General features: G+C 44.1%; 1 protein-coding gene across 1 annotated transcript in view; it reads left to right on the forward strand.

Moving 5' to 3' along the window:
• The first annotated feature begins 416 nt into the window (after positions 1–416).
• Positions 417–12,433, forward strand: part of GUCY1A1 (guanylate cyclase 1 soluble subunit alpha 1) — a 104,194-nt gene continuing 92,177 nt past the window's right edge. The window contains exons 1-2 of the mRNA XM_073605615.1: positions 417–1,204; positions 1,399–1,899. Coding sequence (XP_073461716.1) covers positions 1,654–1,899 — 246 coding nt within the window. The 5' untranslated portion in view covers positions 417–1,204; positions 1,399–1,653. The remainder of the gene's footprint in view (positions 1,205–1,398; positions 1,900–12,433) is intronic.

The raw sequence follows: 12,433 nt of genomic DNA on the forward strand, positions 1-12,433 counted from the left end.
TGATTGGCCAAAGCTTTGGCCAATCAGCAGCCGTCAATGCACTGCAATCTCGCAGTGCATTATGGGGCGCTCCTCAGCGCTCAAATTTGCTGGGAATGCCTCATATGTTTGGTTCTTCTGCGAATAAACACTTACATTGGGACCATCCCTAAAGGTAGGTATGCGCATTGTCCAGACTTCAATTTCCAATTAATAAGTAACATTTTGGTTTTGTAGACTGGGGTGCTAGGGGATTGTTCAGACTTTATAAAGTATATAAAGGGTGTAATGACTGTTAAAAAAAAAAGATGAGAACTGCTGACATAGTAAACCACACTGGTCAGAAAATAAATAGACTGCAAAGATGAACTTCCCATGTACAGATACAATCAGTCCCAATAACTCCCTCCATCCTGTGACAGTCAGGGATGTGACAAACGACAGTCAGGGATGTGACAAACGACAATCAGGGATGTACAAACAACAGTCAGGGATGTACAAACGACAGTCAGGGATGTGACAGTCAGGGATGTACAAACGACAGTGAGGGATGTGACATGTGACAGTCAGGGATGTACAAATGACAGTGAGGGATGTGACATGTGACAGTCAGGCATGTACAAACGACAGTGAGGGATGTGACATGTGACAGTCAGGGATGTACAAATGACAGTGAGGGATGTGACATGTGACAGTCAGGGATGTACAAATGACAGTGAGGGATGTGACATGTGACAGTCAGGGATGTACAAATGACAGTGAGGGATGTGACATGTGACAGTCAGGGATGTACAAACGACAGTGAGGGATGTGACATGTGACAGTCAGAGACGTACAAAGGACAGTCAGGGAAGGTGACAGGTGACAGTCAGGGAAGGTGACAGATGACAATCAGGGAAGGTGACAGATGATAGTCAGGGAAGGTGACAGTCATGTATATACAAATGACAGTTAGGGATGTGACATGTGACAGTCAGGGATGTATAAATGACAGTCAGGGAAGGTGACAGGTGACAGTCAGGGGAGGTGACAGATGACAGTCAGGGGAGGTGACAGATGACAGTCAGGGAAGGTGACAGTCAGGGATGTGACAAGTGACAGTCAGGGAAGGTGACAGGTGACAGTCAGGGAAGGTGACAGGTGACAATCAGGGAAGGTGACAGATGACAGTCAGGGGAGGTGACAGATGACAGTCAGGGGAGGTGACAGATGACAGTCAGGGAAGGTGACAGTCAGGGATGTGACAAGTGACAGTCAGGGAAGGTGACAGATGACAGTCAGGGAAGGTGACAGTCAGGGAAGGTGACAGATGACAATCAGGGAAGGTGACAGTCAGGGAAGGTGACAGATGACAATCAGGGAAGGTGACAATCAGGGAAGGTGACAGTCAGGGAAGGTGACAGATGACAATCAGGGAAGGTGACAATCAGGGAAGGTGACAGTCAGGGAAGGTGACAGGGAAAGTGAGAGCAGTGGAAGTTCCCTGTGAGAAGTGGGGAGGGTGGTCCTGTCCTCATGCAGTGTGCCCCCCCTTCCTTCCTTCCCTTCCCCCCTCTCCGCCCTCTGTACACAGCATTCCTCTGAACACTTCCAGCGCTCTCTATGAAGTCCGGGACCTGTTAGACATCGGAGGAGATCGGAGAGCGGCACATGAGCTGACAGCGGCGCTCCAACATGTTCTGCACCAAGCTGAAGGAGTTGAAATTGTCGGGAGAATGTCCCTTCTCTATGCTGAGCCAGCCGCCGGAGGACGATGAAGTGCCGGCCACTGCCGCAGCTGGAGCCCCGATCTGCAGCGAGGAGTCCGGCGTAGTGCGGCACAGAAGAGCCGCCGAGGAGCCTCCGCAGAGGAAGAGCAGCCGCACCAGGGTCTACCTTCACACCTTGGCTGAGAGCATCCATAAATTAATCTTCCCCGAGGTAATCCACACTAATTTCATCTATGTCATATAACACACCAGCAACTCTTCTCCTAGGGCTGCGGCAGCTAAGGGGTTAAAGCTGACATATTTACAATGCTTCTTTTTATTTCTCTTTAGGTATGTGGAATTATCAATATGTACACAGTCTAGGTCAAAGGTGGGGAAAAAAGTAATTGTAATGCTGGCCATACACAGTTAGGGTGAACGACAAAAATCGAACAGATTCTCCAAGCACACTAAACAGCGCAGATAGATGGATCCCACACCTAGGCTACTTCAGAACGAAAGTCAGCTCCATCCGCATCTGATTGGACGCTGGCGCTGTCCGGCCGACAGTTTTCCACCTAAACCCTTCAGTTTTTAATTGAAGAATGTTGGGTCGGTGGAGTGTCGGCTGGTTCATCAATAATCAGATGAAATGTGCTCCAGGTATGGCCAGCTTTGGATCAGCAATGGGCACATTTATGTTCTGCAGTATTGGTTGGTTGTGGGACAGCATGTAAATCGCACTTGTTCCTGCACCCGCAACCAACCGCAGCCAAAATCAGTTGCTCTTTTTAAGGTGCGCAGGGCTGCAATTCATTCTTAATAGCACCCCCGCACGCTTCTGAAAATGCAGCATGTTTTGGGGTCATGGAAATCGTATGGTGCAAAAGCACCATGCGATCTCCCTGCGACTGTGTTTTGAAAAAGATGCAGGGACCTTTTTCCTTTGTTTCCCGCAGGTACAGCAGTTTATTCAAGTAAGTAGACTGCCCTGCCCACGCAAACGTGGGACGCACTGAAGCCATAGGTATTAAACTGGTAGTAAACTGTATTTTTAAAATTGTTTAACCCTGTAAGACAATGACATAATGTGCTAGTATGCATTGCATACTAGCACACTATGAAATACTTACCTTAGAACAAAGCCCTCCAGCGGCACGCTGTCATCGCTGAAGGCGCTTCCATTTTCACCCAGTCTTCCTTCCGGGCTCACGTCCTCCGGCTGTCCGATTGGCTGTGCCATGATGGCGTCACTCCTGCGCATGCGCACAGGAGTCACGCACTACAGCACAGAGTTCTGAAGGGACAGCTAGGGGATGCCATCCCTTCAGGGCTCATGTACCAGTGACGTCACCGGCTGCCTGCAGTGTGAATATCTCCTAAACGGTGCAAGTTTAGGAGATATTCACTGTACCTACAGGTAAGTCTTATTATAGTCTTAAATGTAGGTACAAGATCAAAAAAAGGGTTTGCTTCCACTTTAACCTAGAATTAATATGAACATTATGTATTGCTGAGACACTGATCCAGCCATCTTATTAAAGTAGACATAATGCCAATCACTAAAATCTCATATAAGCCTTTACATTTTAATGCCATTTAAAATTGGCCATACACTATACAATCCAATTGTACAATCATCTTTAGAGCTACTGCCAACTACTGCAAGGATTGGATACAAGTTGAATGGATGGTTCAGGGTTGTCCCTTTATTACATTGTTTTGGTAAATCTATGGAGGATTTGCTGAGATTGCACAATCTGATTGCATATTGTATGGGCAGTTTTAAAGCAGAAGGAGCTATAGTCGGCTTTTCTTACTAGCATCGGCATCCTTTTCTGTGTGCCGGTTTTTGTCCATCTTCATTGGCCAGCACAGGATGATATCACTCCTGCGCATGCGCAGGGGCTACTCATTCAGGCACACAGGGATTGGGCCAACGCTGGAAGCTGGGCTGCGCATGCATAGTTCAGTTTGCATGCCTGAGAGCAGGCAAGTAGCTGCATCTTCTCCGTGTCTTTCTAGCAATAAACAGCCTGCCTGCTTGCAGGGAATAACAGCAGAACTTTAGTTCCACTTTGAAATCATTTCAATCTTTTTAAACCTACAGCTTTTGTTAAAATAATGCGTGCCATGGTGTTCCGTGTTCAGGCATGAATTTTCCAATCATGCCACTGCGTTGTCACCCTGTCAGACATGTGTCCACCACAAATATGGTCTACTGTTGTCACCATCAGGAAAGCCACCCTAAGAAATGAAATGACCGTAGATGGGAAGTGATTGCAAAGAATTTGCAGGGGATCAGCAGCACTGGGATGTAACAAGGGATGAGAAGGAATAATGTATGTCAAACATAATAATGGATTGTGATAGTTGCTGTCATTCAGTTGGGATTTCCATCTACTTTAACACTCCAGGCAGTTGGCTGAAATGGAGAAATAAACACTCCGGCAGCCAGCACCAACGTCTTTCTCAGCTGTATAAATAGATAATGTAGCCAAGCTCCCTGCCTGGATGGTGTCTGTGCATAATGTAGGTGTATTATCCATCATTGGTCCACAGTGTATGATTATACAGATAGGCACCTCCATGGAGGGGATGCATGTCAGCTGCTTTAATGCGTCTGTACGTTCTGTCCATTCCAAATGAAGAAAGATGAGTTTTTCCGCTAGCACACAAAAATCAATATACACCGGTGCCCAGAGCAGACGCACTAAGTGATGTGCCCCTATTGGCATGGGTGATTTTTTTGACGTCATTGTGCAGATCTGCCTTTTCCTAATTAACATTTTTATTGTGTGATAAATGTCTGAGCGGGCAGCACTGTGCGCATTTACATCTCCACTGCTTTCTACAAGTCCAGGTCTGTTCAGGTGCACTGTTCATTATGTCTAAGTGATCTCTCCTAAAATAAACGCACTTTCTGCTGCCTTCCTATGATTACACAGTGTGCTGTAATATTTACACCAGATGTTCTTAGTGTTGCCTGCCTGACACCGTTTTCCTGATGTCGTTTGTCATGTGAAATGTGACCTTGTTCTAGCCAGTAAGTAGCAGATGCTGATTGAGTAGTGCGCTGGTTTTAGGTTGGATCTATGTTCATTCATATGGGTTGTTTTGCAGTCAGTTTAAAATTAAATTCTTTCGCCATTAGTATGGAACCTGTGACCCTTATTGTGCAGACCTCAGGGCCCCTGCCGACAACAGTCTGTTTTAGCTTGCCTAGGTGCTTGCTCAGTTCAGTGAAGAAAATATATTCTTTACACCAGTGTTTTCAACCGGGGTTCCTCAGCACCCTAGGTTGCCCCAGGGTGCTGCAAGCCCAGGACCCAGTTTTCTCTGGATCAGTGTCGTGAGTTGACATGGTGTGGGTAGGCCAGCCAACACCATAACAACCAATGAAGCTCTGGGGGTCAGGACATATGGCACCATTCATTTCTATGGCAATGGTGACCAGCTCACTTGTACCATGGCAATAAGTGACTCTGATCCAGGGCAGGCAGGATGCAGGACCACCACCAGCATTGAGGAGAAGACGGAAGTATGCCTCCTCCACTTCCTGTCCTCTGCTGCACTGCTGGAGCCAAAAGGTAGGGCCCTGATATGGAGGAGACTGTGATATTTGGGGGCTCTGGTGGGGGGGGGGCTGAGTGTTTGTTATTCTCTGTGATGAGAGGACCTGTGTGACTGAAGGCCCTGTGATGGGAAAGGCTGGTTGTATGATTGGGGGGGGGGGGGGCTCTGACGTAAAGTGGAGGTTCTGATGTGATGGAGAGGCTCCGATATGATGGGGAGGATCTGATGTACATGTGGGCTACATCGGCTTATGTATAGGGGCCTCTGATGATTCTGATATGATGTGGGGCTCTCGTGTATAGGAATGCTTTTAATGTATAGGAGTGACTCTTATGTGATGGGGGGCCTCTGACATAAAGGGAGGATTCTGATATGATGGGGGGGGGCTCTGAGGTGAATGAGTGACACTGGCATGAAGGGGGGACACTGATGTGATGGGGAACCTATCATAAGATGGGGAACCTTTGATGTGATGGGGGTTCTTTGATGTGAAGGGAGTGGAGACTGATGTGATGGAGGTGCTTTAGATGTAAATGGGGGCTTCTGATGTGAAGTTAATTTCATGAGGGTGTGTGCATTGTTCCAGGTTCAGGTTTCCCATTAATAGGTAACATTTACCCTTTTTTATACTTTAGATTGGGGTGTCTCGAGATTTTCCATTTTTTTAAAATGGTGCCGCAACTGAAAAAAGGTTGAGAAACATTGCAATAAACTGGCTCCTAGTAGTAAAAAAATAGCTTGTTTCATTTTTTCCCCTTTGTCTTATTTTTTTTATGCTTTCTAGTCGTTTCACTTTTTAAGTTTTTTTTTCCCTGTGATTATATATAATAGATCTTGTTGGAAGAAATATCAAAAATATCACAAGTCATTTTTGAGGGGGCTCTAGGGAGCACCAACTTGGAAGCATTGATTTGTAAAGGCATTTTAATAGCAGGGATCTCTGGCAGTCTCATACGGGTTCTGTCTCCAGTCTATGACTTCCCAGTCTCCAGTAACCCCTATAGCATGTTTGCAGTCTTTGACCATCACTTTGTGCATACCGATAGTCTTTGATCGTCTTCTTTTACATATCTCGACGGCTATCTGTAGCAATGCATTCACTACATATTATAGGTGGCCCTTCAGTGATTTTCGGGTCTGCACTTGAGGCCTCCGGCATCATGACGGTTAAACATCACTGGTATAGAGCCATAATGAACGGGACACTCAGGTAACTAGAAATAATGATATGTTGCAGTAATGGCCTTTACATGGTTTTACATGCAGAATAATTATAATTAAAGAGGTCATGCAAGGCTGTCGTTCCAGTCCGCCACAACAGACCATTTTAGAAAAAAAGCCTTAGTAAAGGAATATATATTCAATATTTACACCTGCATATAAAAAAGGTGTTGTTTTTTACACCTCACGGCGCTGTGGGGTTTTGCATGAAATTATCACCCAAAGATACAAGTGGGAAATGTTTCTAATATCTGAGTTAATTATAATTATTATACAGGATTTAAATAGCACTAACAGAGGTGTAACCAGAGCCCCGGTTCAAGAAACCATGAAGGGCCCTCCTGACCCTGTCCCGGGGGCCCTTTCCATTGGTCCCAGGGCCCTTGCCACTGGTCCTGGGGCTCTTTCCATCAGTCCCAGTGACTTCCGTTTACTCCCATCATGGGGCCCTTTCCCAAGTTCCGCAGCGGGCCCCTTTCCTGCCATCTTGGGACCCCCCACAGTGCCCAATCACAAGGGCGACTGTTGTGACCCAGGTAGGTCCGCCACTGACCCTACAATAGTACTAAGGGGCACTCTGGAGGAGGATGAAGGGGGTGCTCTGGAGGAGGATGTAAGGGGGCACTCTAGAGGATGTGAGGGGGCACTCTAGAGATACTATAATAGTACCTCCAAAGTGCCCCCTTACATCCTCCACCAGAGCTCATAAAGAGAATCTGGATTTTGTGCTGTCAGTATGAATATTATTAGTGGCTATATAGCCAAAAATCACCAGCCACTTCCTTTTCACACATTCATGGTGGGCTTTGGCTTTCAGGGAGGCAAGCAAGTGCAGAGATTGTGTACGGTGGGTAAAACACTTTTAAAAAACGTCCTTGTCGGCGACTCAGTCGATAAGTGTACTGCCGAGCTCGGTCTCTACTCGTGCAGCAGGGCATGTGAACATAAGCCACACCCCGCTGCCCGATCCAATGCACAAATACCTACCAAAAAGGCATGTACATGCACATGCTTAATTGAAGTCTATGTGTGCAAAAACGCAGTATGCTGCACCAAAAGATGCACCCGTATCGTTTCTAAAGTTGCACTGCACCATGTTGCATTGATAGGATTGGGCACCATAGAGAATATGATTCCCAATGTTGTGCATTGCATTGCAACAGCAGATGCAGGGGAAATCACACTAGTGTGAATGGGCCTGTCTTGTTTTATACAATATATACATATACAGTATAGAGAGAGGAGGAAAGAAGAAAAAGAAACAATAATGGCAGACAAGAAAATAAAATGCAGTCTACGAAGATTGTAGTGTGCGTTTTGATGGTCAGTGGAAAAATGCCCTCTTATATTAGTGGTCAATGAAGTGTCGTTTTACATTGGTGATCAGTGGGAAACACCCCTTAACATTGGTAGTCAGTGCAAAAGTGTCCCTAATACAGGAAAGAAGGGAGTGTAAAAGTGCCCTCATACATTGGTGGTTAGTATAAAAGGGCCCCTTTACATTGGAAATTAGAGGGCAATTTCCCTTTACATTGGTGATCAGTAAGAGAGGTGTCTCCTTACTTTGGTGGTCAGTAGGAGAGGTTTCTCCTTACTTTGGTGGTCAGTAGGAGAGGTGTCTCCTTACTTTGGTGGTCAGTAGAAGATTTGTCTTCTTACTTTGGTGGTCAGTAGAAGTGTCTCCTTACTTTGGTGGTCAGTAGGAGACATGTCTCCTTACTTTGATGGTCAGTAGGAGATGTGTCCCCTTACTTTGATGGTCAGTAGAAGAGTTGTCCCCTTACTTTAGTAGTCAGTAGGAGAGGTGTCCCCATACTTGGGTGGTCAGTAGGATAGTTGTTCCCTTACTTTAGTAGTCAGTAGGAGAGGTGTCCCCATACTTGGGTGGTCAGTAGGAGAGGTGTCTCCTTACTTGGGTGGTCAGTAGGAGAGGTGCCCCCTTACTTTGGTGGTTGGTAGGAGAAGTGTTTCCCTACTTGGGTGGTCAGTAGGAGAGGTGTATACTTCCTTTGGTGGTCAGTTAGAGAGGTGTCTCTTTACTTTGGTGGTCAGTAGGAGAGGTGTCTCCCTACTTTGGTGGTCAGTAGGAGAGGTGTCTCCCTACTTTGGTAGTCAGTAGGAGAGGTGTCTCCTTACTTTGGTAGTCAGTTGGATAGGTGTCTCCTTACTTTGGTGGTCAGTTGGAGAGTTGTCTCTTTACATTGGTGGTTGGTAAGAGATATGTCTCCTTACGTTGATGTTCAGTAGGATAGTTGTCCACTTACTTTAGTAGTCAGTAGGAGAGGTGTCCCCATACTTGGGTGGTCAGTAGGAGAGGTGTCTCCTTACTTGGGTGGTCAGTAGGAGAGGTGCCCCCTTACTTTTGTGGTCGGTAGGAGAAGTGTTTCCCTACTTGGGTGGTCAGTTAGAGAGGTGTCCCCTTACGTTGGTGGTCAGTAGGAGAGGTGTCTCCCTACTATGGTGGTCAGTTGGGGAGGTGTCTCTTTACTTTGGTGGTCAGTAGGAGAGGTGTTCCTTACTTTAGCGGTCAGTTAGAGAGGTGTCTCTTTACTTTGGTGGTCCGTAGGAGAGGTGTCTCCCTACTTTGGTGGTCAGTAGGAGAGGTGTCTCCCTACTTTGGTAAACAGTAGGAGAGGTGTCTTCTTACTTTGGTGGTCAGTTGGAGAGGTGTCTCCTTACGTTGGTGGTCAGTTGGAGAGGTGTCTCCTTACTTTGGTGGTCAGTTGGAGAGTTGTCTCTTTACATTGGTGGTTGGTAAGAGATATGTCTCCTTACGTTGATATTCAGTATGAGAGGTGTCCCCTTACTTTAAAACCACTTAATAAACCACTACTAAAGGAAACTTAAGGAAACTTAAGGTTCCAGAAAACTCCTGTTAAGAAAGGCTGGTCAATACATGAGTTGAAACTGAGAACTCGTTATCAGGGTCTTAATTCAAATTCAATTGAGGACCCTAGAAAAAGTAGAGTATCCCAGGTTTGATAGGGAGTTGTGCATAGTTGTATGTGAAACTAGGTTTTTAAATGTGGCCTAGTCTTTGTAGGCTACCTAGCAGGATCAGGTCACAAGGGCTTCTTCAGATCTGTTTTGGTCAAATGCCATACTGAGCATGTTATGGGGTCTCATATTACAAGAAATGAGAGGACAAGTTGGGATCCACAGTTTACAATAGAAGAGGAGCCACTGTATAGCACTGTCATTTGGGCTGCCTGCAAATGAGCAGGGACAATGGTGTTGCCCCCAAAACACATCAGCTGTATTTAAAAGGTTTTATTTACCAACAATTATGTAGGACTCCTTCATTCAATTATGGTCTGGTGCTTCTTTCTGTATTTCTATAGATTGCGCTACTGTCAGGTGCCCATTGAGGGAAGCCTTGCTGTGTGGAAGCTGAGCTACTGAGCTTTTTTTGCAGCTTATCTTTATCTGACTGCATAAATATGTGGTTCTGGGGTACAAATAAGCAGTTGCTAGTCTGGTACAGTACCAGCAGTCTGACCACTCTGGAAGATGGCAGAAGGGCTGGGCTGTAAAGGAGTGTTTGTAGGCTGCATACTCATGACCAGCAATTATTGCTATCACCTATGCTTATTCCATGTTTAGACCCCTGAGTATATCATTGCTGTTTTTATTCCAAGTCCGGCCCTGACAATTGCTGTATAGCTCATTTTATGTTTTAATTTCTTACATGTCAACACAGACTACGCACACATTATAGAACATCTTGAAACCATTGCAAGACCAATATAAATCTGCTGTGTGAGAACAGACTTGTACATACCATATATTCAATCTATTTGACAGCACAAGAAGAAAAGCTTAAGATTTCCACTACTTGTCATTGTGCCCTGGTGACATGCAGCTCAGCAGTTTTACGCTCTCTGGGAACCTTTGGTTTCAACTCCCAGGATGACAAGCAGTCATGTTCGTAGAATGAAGTCGCATCTTAGTGACATTCAAAATAAAATGCCAACGGCTGCAGTGACTGTGTCACTGAAGCTATATATACCTGTATCCTGAAATGTTAACACTTACTGGAATTTACAGTATATACAAAAAATATTACAATGGTATATAGTTGTACTCATATGTATATCTAATCTATGTCATCTATGTAAAATAACATTATACTTTTAGAAAAACCACAACCATCTTTGTACAAGAAAGCTTACCTCTAAAGTCTTCATAAGACTCTAATTGTTGTTCACACATTCAGGGACTTGAATTAATTAAACATAACTATTCCTCCTTTTTCACTTGTCTCTTTTATAGCCTGATCCATAAAACAGAGGTATTTTATTCTGTTCTATGGAAGTTATGCTGTCAGCCGGCATGCTATAATGGCGGGGGTGGGCACAGACATACAAAAATACAGTCAGGTCCATAAATATTGGGACATCTACACAATTCTAATATTTTCGGCTCTATACACCACCACAATGGATTTGAAATGAAACAAATAAGATGTGCTGTAACTGCAGACTTTCAGCTTTAATTTGAGGGTATTTACATCCAAATCAGGTGAACGGTGTAGGAATTACAACAGTTTGTATATGTGCCTCCCACTTTTTAAGGGACCAAAAGTAATGGGACAGATTAACAATCATCCATGAAACTTTCACTTTTTAATACTTGACTGCAAATCCTTTGCGGGGCGGATCTCAACCATATGGGCAGGATCTTTTCAGAGCCTTGACCGGCTCTGTGACATCAGCTCGCTGTCAGCTCAAAAAGGATCACAGGAGTGCAGAACAAACTGCACTCATGTAATTCATAAGAGAAATATAGTCAAAATAGCTTTGGCTTTACGTCTCCTTTAATATATTATAGCTTACCAGTCTTTAGATGTGGTGTCTGCATTTGTTTTCTGTTTTTTAAGCTAAGAACATTTTCTTCAAATACAGAAAATACCTGTTGATCTAGCCAGAAATGCAGTGTCCTTGTCAGTTCCTCTGATCTGAAAAGAAAGTACAACTATCTATCTTTATTGTGTAAACTACTAGTTCCATAAAATTATCATCTAAGATAAAAAAGGCAAACATGTTTGAGGTCCAGCCTGGGTGACATCCATGGCTCCCTCCCAAAATATGTGGGTAAGCGTAGCCACCCAGGGACATGAATTGTGTTATTTTGTAGGATTACCACGTGAAAATAAAGGAAACAGGCTTAAATAAAAAGAAAACTAAAGGACTGGGTAGCTAATATATTGCATATTTTTGTTTTTAGGTTTAGATATGCTTAAAGAAGGCCAAACAACCTATAATCTGCTTGTAAAAACTCTGTACAATATTCTTCAAATTTGCCAAGAGCTGTGTAGTGCAATAATGCTCCACAAAAATATATTTTATTTATACACAATAAGTTAATGCATGTAGTATATATGTACTATATACTGTATGTGTGTGTACAAAAAATTGGGAATCAAATGAACACTATGGGGTAATGTTATAAAAAAATGTATTTGTGTATGTCTCATCATTCGCACAAATATACCAAAGAATACTTGTAACGTTTGTGTTATGTGAGTAATGTCAGTTTCTAATTGTTGCCTGTTACTAGGTGAGTGTAACATTCCCCAACACTCAATCCTAAGAGAAACATAGCCACAAGAATGTTCCACAAAACGAGTTAAAGAACATTCACCAATAGAGAAAATTGCTTATAATACAATATAGGCTAAGAACATTCGACCAGCAGGGGAAATAATATGAGGGAAAAATCAGCACTGTGTATACTATATGTAGATTGCTGTAGGGGACTCCCAACTGACAGGTGAATGCAAATAAACAGCAGGGATAGTGTAAAAAAATAAAACCAGTGTGGGGACCCCACCAAAATTTATACCATGCATTTAAGTCTGGTATATATTTTAATGGGGACCTCATGAAAAAAACAAAAGCAAAAAGGGCAAAACGGCATGGGGTTTTTCCCTAAGTCAACAAGATGGCGGCTATGCTTCCACTCTCATT

This window comes from Aquarana catesbeiana, linkage group LG01 (genome assembly GCF_042186555.1).
Source record: "Aquarana catesbeiana isolate 2022-GZ linkage group LG01, ASM4218655v1, whole genome shotgun sequence".
NCBI classification, from domain to species: Eukaryota; Metazoa; Chordata; class Amphibia; order Anura; family Ranidae; genus Aquarana; species Aquarana catesbeiana.